At 46.3% G+C, this 9,792-nt stretch overlaps 1 protein-coding gene across 1 annotated transcript; it reads left to right on the top strand.

Annotated features, from left to right (window-relative positions):
- Nucleotides 1–4,308: 4,308 nt before the first annotated feature.
- LOC140582778 (polymeric immunoglobulin receptor-like) lies at nucleotides 4,309–9,025 on the top strand. Its single transcript, XM_072707095.1, has 5 exons — nucleotides 4,309–4,429; nucleotides 7,144–7,464; nucleotides 7,852–8,166; nucleotides 8,339–8,383; nucleotides 8,928–9,025. Exons 1-5 carry the CDS (start codon nucleotides 4,384–4,386, stop codon nucleotides 9,023–9,025), a joined length of 825 nt encoding a protein of 274 aa, XP_072563196.1. The 5' UTR covers nucleotides 4,309–4,383.
- The last annotated feature ends 767 nt before the right edge of the window (nucleotides 9,026–9,792 follow it).

Raw genomic sequence — 9,792 nt, 5'->3', positions numbered from 1 at the left:
CGTTGAGGGTGTCCGGTTTGGTGACCTCAGGATTAGATCTCTGCTTTTTGCAGATGATGTGGTTCTGTTGGCCTCATCAGACTGTGACCTTCAGCTCTCACTTGGACAGTTCGCAGGCAAATGTGAAGCAGCTGGGATGAGAATCAGCACCTCCAAATAAGAGGCCATGGTCCTCAGCCGGAAAAGGGTAGAATGCTCTCTCTGGGTCGGGGATGCGGTCGTCCCCCAAGTGGAGGAGTTTAAGTATCGGGGTCTTGTTCACGAGTGAGGGGACGATGGAGCGGGAGATCGACAGGCGGATCGATGTGGCGTCAGCAGTGATGTGGGCGCTGCATCGGTCTGTCGTGGTGAAGAAAGAGCTGAGCCAAAAGGCAAGGCTCTCGATTTACCAGTCGATCTACGTTCCTGCCCTCACCTATGGTCACGAGCTGTGGGTAGTGATTGAAAGAATGAGATCACGAGTGCAAGCGGCCGAAATGAGTTTCCTCCGCAGGAAGGCTGGGCTCTCCCTTAGAGATAGGGTGAGGAGCTCAGTCATTCGGGAGGGACTCAGAGTAGAGTCGCTGCTCCTCCGCATTGAGAGGAGCCAGATGAGGTGGCTCGGGCATCTGATTAGGATGCCTCCTGGACGCCTCCCTGGTGAGTTGTTCCGGGCATGTCCCACTGGGAGGAGGCCCCGGGGAAGACCCCGGACACGCTGGAGGGACTATGTCTCTCGACTGGCCTGGGAACGCCTCGGAATTCCCCCAGAGGAGCTGACTGAAGTAGCCGGGGAGAGGGAAGTCTGGGTTTCCCTGCTGAGACTGCTGCCCCTGCTACCCGACCTCGGATAAGTGGAAGATAATGGATGGATGGATGGATGGATGGATGGATGGATGGATGGATTATATTCATATTTTAAAAATCTGGACTGGCTGCCTGATTTTGTAATTGATTGCAGTCTTTTCTGTGTCCACTATGGGGCAGCAGTATACAAAAATATTCTTATTCTATTTCGCCACTGGCAGGATATATGTCGGACTGATAAAGTCTACAGATATACTCATGTATTCTAGTATCTCCATATCTGTGCCTGTAATCAAAGGTAGGCTTATTAGCTTGCAATTGGCTGCAGTTCTTATTACCACCCATTAATGTATTTTATCTTTTTGAATCTCTGTAATGAAACAAGAAGCTGAGGATTCAGGCGTCTGTGTCTGCATGTGTCTGTCAGGGCTGAGAGAAACACAAACAGCTCAGTCTGACAGGACTGGTGATAAGGCCCAGGTGACGTGAATCAATGTGCCCATCACCTGACTTTGCCCCTCCCTGGGATGTCCCCACCCCCCCCTTACAGACACAGGTATCTAATAGGCCTCTTGTTACCTACTGATCGACAGACATTAAAAGAACCGACTTCAGTGGCACTTTCAAAAACTGTATGATACATAATAAAGCCTGACAAGCATATTGTCACAGACATAAGGACAGAGCCTCTGTATACAGCACACAGTGTTTCTACAGGCTCTCACCTTCGCATCCTGTATGACGACATTTCTGCTTTTCAGAATAAGCATGTCTGAAAATATCTTCTGCACCATGGTAACTGTTTATAATATTTATGGGCAGGATTTCTAGGCGCAGCCAGGGTGTGGAGGGTGTCCAGTTTGGTGACCTCAGGATTGCCTCGCTGCTTTTTGCAGACGATGTCGTCCTGTTGGCTTCATCTGCTGGGGATCTCCAGCATGCACTGGGGCGGTTCGCAGCCGAGTGCGAAGCGGCAGGGATGAGGATTAGCACCTCCAAGTCCGAGACCATGGTTCTCAGCCGGAAACAGGTGGTTTGCCCTCTTCGGGTTGGGGAAGACGTACTGCCTCGGGGTCTTGTTCACGAGTGAGGGTAGGCGAGATCGGGAGCTGGATAGACGAATCGGAGCGGCGTCTACAGTTCTGCAGGCGCTTAACCGGTCCGTCGTGGCTAAGAAAGAACTGAGCCAAAAAGTCAAGCTCTCGATCTATTGGTCCATCTTTGTCCCTACACTCACCTATGGTCATGAGCTATGGGTAATGACCGAAAGAACGAGATCGCGAATACAAGCGGCCGAAATGAGGTTTCTCCGCAGGGTGTCTGGGCTCTCCCTTAGGGATAGGGTGAGAAGTTCGGATATCCGGGAGGGCCTCAGAGTAGAACCGCTGCTTCTTCACGTCGAAAGGAGCCAGTTGAGGTGGTTTGAACACCTGGTGCGGATGCCTCCTGGGCGGCTACCCGGAGAGGTTTTCCGCTCATGTCCTACAGGGAGGAGGCCCCGGGGCAGGCCCAGGACTCGCTGGAGGGATTATATCTCTCGGCTGGCCTGGGAACGCCTCGGCGTCCTCCCCGAGGAGCTGGTGGGGTTAGCTGGGGAGAGGGAGGTCTGGGTGCCTCTCCTGAAGCTGCTGCCCCCGCGACCCGAACCCCGGACAAGCGGCAGATGATGGATGGATGGACCATGGTAACGATTTAGCTGCTGTTTGAGGCCTTACTGTCCAAAGCCCAAGTCTTTTGTTGGACTTGTTGGCCCTGGTTCCTCGAAGTTCCTCTGTCATTAGTCTATTATGATATCAGATATCTAACACACACACATATATATATATATATACTGTATATACCTGCCTCATATATCTGCTGGTTTTGACTGTGACCATGACTGTGACTGTGTGTAGTTTGCATGCTTCCTCTGTTCATTTCTCCAGGTTCCAGTGCCCTGCAATGGACTGATGTGCTGATGAAGGTTTACCTCACTTTACACTGTAAATAATTATACTAGTGATAAATAGCTGTGATAAGACAGAGGGAGATCGTTAAGGCAACAGAGATGCAACAATTTATTTCTTATTATCAGTAATACACTATAAATAACGTTAACTTTAATTCATGAACTCTTCTTTATTCATGCTTTCAACTTTATTATTATTCTCCTCTACAGAACAAAATGACTTGCTGAAGCGCTAAACATTCAGCCCTGTGGTTTTGGCACTTCCTGTCCCCACTGCCTGACTTCTGTGTGTCAGAAGTCAGAAGTCAGAATAACTTTATTGTCATTGTAACAAGTACAACGAAATTAGGTGCAATCCCCATGTCGGACATAAAGAATTTATATAAATAACAACATGTCAGTGTAGACAACATTCACTCTACATGGGACAATATTGCACGAGTCCTTATTGCACATGAGGTAGAACTGAGGCGAAAAAAAATAAAAATAACTGATATTCAATGCCCTGATGGCAACAGGGTAGAAGCTGCTGTATAGTCTGTTTGTTCTAGCTTTAATGCTCCTATATCTTTTACCTGATGGCAGCAGTTGGAACAGATCATGAGCAGGGTGTGAGGGGTCTTTTAGAATGTTTTTCGCTCTGCTGAGGCAGCGTGAGTTGTGCAGTTCTTCTAGAGTGGGTAAATGACAGCCGATGATCTGCTGGGCGGTTCCTACGATCCTCTGTAGTGTTTTCCTCTGCGCTAGTGTACAGCTGGAAAACCACGCGCAGAGGCAGTAGCACAGGATGCTCTCAATGGAACAGCGGTAGAAGGACACCAGCAGTTTTTGAGAGATGTTGTTTTTCCTGAGGACTCTCAGAAAGTAAAGTCTCTGCTGGGCCTTCTTTGCCAATTCTGTTGAGTTTGCGCCCCAGGACAGGTCGTCAGTGATACGAACACCCAGGAAGCGGAAGTCCGACACCCTCTCCACACAGTACCCACTGATGTAAAGTGGTTTGGTGTCTGTTTTCTTTTTCCTGAAATCCACAACAATTTCCTTGGTCTTTGCTGTGTTCAGGAGCAGGTTGTTGTCAGTGCACCACGATGTCAGCCGCGCCACTTCGTGCCTGTAAGCAGACTCCTCTCCCCCAGAGATGACCCCCACCACAGTGGTGTCATCTGCAAATTTGACAAAGGTGTTGCTGTTGTGTGCGGGAGCACAGTCGTGTGTGTGCAACGTGAAGAGCAGGGGGCTCAGCACGCAGCCCTGGGGGGAGCCAGTGCTGACAGTGATTGCTGAGGAGATATGGGGGCCCACCCTAACCCTTTGTTTACGGTCTGTCAGGAAGTCCTTAATCCACAGACAGGTGGAGAAGGGGAGTCCCAGGTGTGACAGTTTGCACACCAGTCTGTGGGGGAGGATGGTGTAAAAAGCAGAGCTAAAGTCAATAAAGAGGAGACGTGCGTAGTTCCCCTGATGCTCCAGATGGGACAGGGTAGCTTGAAGAGCAACAGCTACCGCATCCTCCGTAGACCTATTTGCTCTTTAGGCATCAAAGGGGGGAGGTGCTATTTTCATGTAAAAATAGAAACGAGAGAGACAGTGAAGGTCCAGAGGATGAGGAAGTGAGGGTCAGTCTCCACAGGTCTGGGCTCAGTGACACACGTATGGATCCTCTGATGCTCCTGTTTCTCCTCATTGCTGGGCTCACAGGTGAGTGTCACTCATTAGAGTGGAACTGAGTAGAGATCTCTCTCCTGCTCCACACACTGTCAGATACAGTTTGCAGTGAATATAATCAATAATGTAGATCTGTTCTATGACAAGAAAGATTTGTAGATGACTGCTTCCAGTTGCAGAAACTTCATCTAGGAAATTGATATTAATATAATTTTTTTTTGCAGATTTTCTAACATTTTCTTTAGAATTCAAAAAGAAAATATCTCCCCAGACATCCATCGTTACTTAACATTCATTTGTCTGTCTTTTGTCTTTGGATGTGTTTGAAAACTATCTCCTGAAAACTGACAATTAAGACATAAACAAAAGATTACTAATCCTACTGTGTGGTACTCAAAGGAAAACTCTCTGTGTTTGTGTTCAAGCAGTACAAAGATTGTAACTTCACATAAAAATCTCCTTGTTTCTTGCACCCTTGGCTTCCTGTGAGGCCTGTGACTGGTCTTACTGGGGTCATTTCAGCAGCACAGCTGGTATGTAAGCAGACAGCCGGGAGGCCATCAGTCATATCTGTGTGCAGTCAGAGGGTCTAAACACCCAGCTTCATGTGCGACTGGAGCAGGTCTGTGTTTATCAGGGGACAAGATCAGCCTCAGAGGTTAAGACTAGACCTGGTTGTTTTTCACTCAGAAGTTGGTTGTGAGAGTCAGTTTTCCTTTAGCCAGTGGTGTACCAGAGATCTATTTATGCCCCCCCGCAGCTACAAGTCAGGGCCCCACCCATGATTATGACATCATAGCCCTGTTTGGCATTGCAGCCTTTGTGATATGCATGGACCATTGTGCAACATTACTGTTCTGTTCTATATTAATAATATGCAGACAAACATCAATATTTATCTTGACTTATTGCAAATAATATATATTTTTAAATTTTCCCCACCGGGGGAGGGGGTTAGAAGCAAGATAAAAAAAAAACAATCCAAAGAGGGCAAATCTAGCAGCATGATCCAAAATTAAAAGAAATAAATAAGCAAATAAATAAATAATTGATTAAAAATTAAACCATAAATAATATTACTTCACTGAGAACAATTGTGAACCGTTTTCCGCTTGTAACCACATCTCATCGGCAGAGTGCAGAAGGCATGGAATTCGTCTTTCCGGCTGCTCGACATGAACATGCCTTCTTTGGATCACTCTGTATTGTAGGAGGTTTTTCGTTTAGACATTTTAACATCCAGTGCAAATAAAATACCCTGGATGGGGAGATGAACTTATTAAAGTAAACTGCAAATCGGTTGGCCAGGCTTTGTTAGCCAATGAAATGAAACATCACTGAGTCAATAGCAGGTCTTTTTATAGAGACACTAAACTTAATGCCTGAGATGTTTGTTGACCGTCGCTGATGTAATGGCAAATGGAGTATGGTTTCACCAGAAACTTTGTGATTAGTAATACAATCATTTAAATTTGTCATAGTTATTCGGTAAATAGCTGTATGTTATTAATACATTGTTTTAAATGCTGGGGATGCATTTCAGGGGCTGGGGGCGTCACCAGTATGCCACTGCCTGTAGTTGGTAGAGACTGGGAGCCGCGTGGTGACCTCACATCTTCAGGCTGGGTGGGTTTGATATCTGGCCCAGCTCTCTGTGTGGAGTTTGCATGCTCTCCCTCCCAAAGCCAAAGACATGTGGTTCAGGGGAATTGGTGCCCCTAAAGGTGCCCGTAGTGGCTGTGTGTGAGTGTTTGCCCTGTGACAGACTGGCATCCTGTCCTGGCTGTTCCCCTGCCTTGAGTGTTTGCCCTGTGACAGACTGGCATCCTGTCCTGGCTGTTCCCCTGCCTTGAGCGTTTGCCCTGTGACAGACTGGCATCCTGTCCTGGCTGTTCCCCTGCCTTGAGCGTTTGCCCTGTGACAGACTGGCATCCTGTCCTGGCTGTTCCCCTGCCTTGAGCGTTTGCCCTGTGACAGACTGGCATCCTGTCCTGGCTGTTCCCCTGCCTTGAGTGTTTGCCCTGTGACAGACTGGCATCCTGTCCTGGCTGTTCCCCTGCCTTGAGTGTTTGCCCTGTGACAGACTGGCATCCTGTCCTGGCTGTTCCCCTGCCTTGAGTGTTTGCCCTGTGACAGACTGGCATCCTGTCCTGGCTGTTCCCCTGCCTTGAGTGTTTGGCCTGTGACAGACTGGCATCCTGTCCTGGCTGTTCCTCTGCCTTGTGCCCTGTGCTGCCTCAGATCAGCATCACACTCCCTGTACTGTACTGACCCTGTACTGCATAATTATGTGAAGATGGACAGCTGATATAAAATACATCTACATACTTTCTGTATGTTATTAATAAGACAAATACCTCAGAATTAAATGTGTCTACAAATACTGTCTCACTGTTAAAGGGGGTGAGGAGCCCATTCATTCACCTCACCTGTGCCTTATTACCACTGATTGAAGGTCCTGCTTTTCCTCTCAGACCCTAGAACACACTCCCAGACTCAGATTCCCGATCCCACATCCCACTGCAGCCCTTCCCAACATCCGACACCCGCTTTGTTTTCCTGTGACTTTCCCTTGTTCTCATGGCAAAATGACCGTCTTGTTATTTTACCTCGTCACTGTTCCCTTACGCTCATCTCTCTGTGCCATGAGCCTTGGTCCATCTGTCATACAAACTGATAATACAATATATTAATTAGAGATACTGTGAGGCTGAAAATGTGAAATCAGTTGGTTGTTGTCCCCACAGGTGCTGACAGTGTGTCCTCAGTGAGATGGGTGACTGTACAGAGTGGAGGATCTGTCACCATCCCATGTTTATATGAAGACAGATATAAAAATCATGTGAAATATTGGTGCAGAGGGGAAGATGGACAATCATGTACCTCCATAGTACGGACTGACTCTCCACAGAAGGGTGACGTGTCAATCAGAGATGATCCTGAGCAGCAAGTCTTCACTGTGACCATGAACAATCTGAAAATTGAGGACAATGATACCTACTGGTGTCGTGTGGAGATCAGTGGACATTCAGATGATGGAGAATGGGTTACACTGTCAGTCAGTGATGGTAAGATGTCTGTACTGCATCTTTTACATCAGGTTTATCCATCCATTGTCTGTATCCACTAATTCTATTCAGGGTGGGGGGAGAGGGGTGGTCCGGAGCCTATCCCGGAGGCTATGGGTGCAAGGCAGGGAACAACCCAGGACAAATAAACAATATTTCAGGAAATTTCAAAATGTTATTTCTATATAACAACTTCAAAATATACTTTTGTTTTCAATGTTATAAATATGACCGGGGAGATGTCACAGTTTAAACGGGCCACTTAATGCTAAGAAATATGCTTTTGTTAGAGAAACATAGATAAACAGTTACTGACTCATATACATGAATATTTTGTTGCTGTGTATATATATAACAGTGTTTCCGTTGTTTAAAATCTGTGTTCAGGTTCCCCAGGGCTGTCAGTGGACAATCAGGAGGTGACTGGTGTGGAGGGGGACAGTGTCAGTGTTCAGTGTCGCTATGGAGATAGTAACAGTGACAAGATGTTTTGTAAGATCGGGGGCTCCTGTGTATTAGGGAATTCTGGGAGTTTGGATGGGAGGCCTGTGGAGATCGGGGATGACAGAGTAAATAAAGTCTTCAGTGTGACAATGTGGGGACTGGAGAGGAAGGACACAGGCTGGTATCGGTGTGATGCTGGATACCAGCAGATCCCAGTTCATATTACTGTCAATGAGACAACCACAGCCATCACTGAAGGTAATTTATAGTCAAAAGTAAAAGAGAGACATCACATACATATTGGTCAACATTAAGTTTAAATATCACAATGTAATCAGTTGGTTTCAGTAAGTCAAGTTGCTGTATATTATTTTAAAACCCTGGATCAAGAAATTCCACATTAAATTTCTTTACTTGATTTCTTTACCAGTTCATACTGTCAGTCCGAAAACTACAACCACAGCCACCACTGAGCGTAAGTCATTTATTTAAATCTTAGTGTGAGTTATTTAAGTCTCAATACAAATAGATAAATGACAAATGACATGGATGGATGGATTAATATCTGCATTTTTAAATATCTCCATTAATGAATTGAAATTGTTTAAACTCCCCTATTTATCAGCCCTACAGGTCCTGCTCTTTCTCATATACATGAGTGTCTGATCATTCTGTTACTCCTGGTAGCTCTATAGAGCCTCAGGATTCACCTTCTAGTTTGTCATGTATCTGTGTTACTGTTGTACTTGGTAATTACTGATCTAGTTCTGCCACAAATTAGGATATATTCAGAAAATATTCTCACCTGTACACTTTCAGTACCCTGGGCTATAAACACTCATCATAACACTAATTTATTATTCTGTATTCAACCAGCTGCTCTGCTGAATATTTTACATTATTCTTAATTTAGTTTTAGATATTGCTTTTGCTTGAGTCTTTACTGACAGACAGAACAATGATTTTTAAATCATAATCATAAACCACAGTCCTTGATTCCACTGCTTTCCTTTTCTCAGAAACTATCAAGGCTTCTGCTGCTGGATTTACCACCAAAATGCTCATACAGACAGTCTCAGCACATGATGAAGGAGGGAATAATGAAACAGAGAGGTGAGCATTCAGCAGCATTTACAGCAGTGTGGGGGTCCAGCCAGCAGCATTTACAGCAGTGTGGGGGTCCAGCCAGCAGCATTTACAGCAGTGTGGGGGTCCAGCCAGCAGTATTTACAGCAGTGTGGGGGTCCAGCCAGCAGCATTTACAGCAGTGTGGGGGTCCAGCCAGCAGCATTTACAGCGGTGTGGGGGTCCAGCCAGCAGCATTTACAGCAGTGTGGGGGTCCAGCCAGCAGCATTTACAGCAGTGTGGGGGTCCAGCCAGCAGCATTTACAGCAGTGTGGGGGTCCAGCCAGCAGCATTTACAGCGGTGTGGGGGTCCAGCCAGCAGCATTTACAGTGGTGTGGGGGTCCAGCCAGCAGCATCTACAGTGGTGTGGGGGTCCAACCAGCAGCATTTACAGCAGTGTGGGGGTCCAGCCAGCAGCATTTACATCAGTGTGGGGGTCCAGCCAGCACTGACTTGATCACACAGTAATGGAAAACTGTCATTGTGTTTATGAGAATATGAATATTTTTTCATTAAAACATTTCCTTTTTTCTTGAGTATAATATACTTCAGATGGCATTTCGGGCATTTTCCCAATGGGTATTGGACTGGCAAAATTTATCATTGGGGACCCCCAGGGTGAGCCCTTGCTCTATGTCACTGGGGACAGGCTGCAGACTTCCTTTGGACAATGTTTTTAATAAATATCTGAAAGATGGATGGATGGATTTTACAAAATAAGATAACCTGCTGTGTAATAACCATAATAAAACTGAAA

Source organism: Paramormyrops kingsleyae, chromosome 25 (assembly GCF_048594095.1).
Source record: "Paramormyrops kingsleyae isolate MSU_618 chromosome 25, PKINGS_0.4, whole genome shotgun sequence".
NCBI classification, from domain to species: Eukaryota; Metazoa; Chordata; class Actinopteri; order Osteoglossiformes; family Mormyridae; genus Paramormyrops; species Paramormyrops kingsleyae.
The sequence above is the reverse complement of the archived record's forward strand: the minus strand, read 5'-3'. Positions and strand labels throughout refer to the sequence as shown.

What these genes read in the sequence shown, in the direction of transcription:
- LOC140582778 (XM_072707095.1), top strand. Translation starts at nt 4,384, where the DNA reads ATGGATCCTCTGATGCTCCTGTTTCTCCTCATTGCTGGGCTCACAG. An exon ending in TACACTGTCAGTCAGTGATG is followed by an intron (nt 7,465 to 7,851) that starts GTAAGATGTCTG and finishes ATCTGTGTTCAG; the next exon opens with GTTCCCCAGGGCTGTCAGTG. An exon ending in AACCACAGCCATCACTGAAG is followed by an intron (nt 8,167 to 8,338) that starts GTAATTTATAGT and finishes TTTCTTTACCAG; the next exon opens with TTCATACTGTCAGTCCGAAA.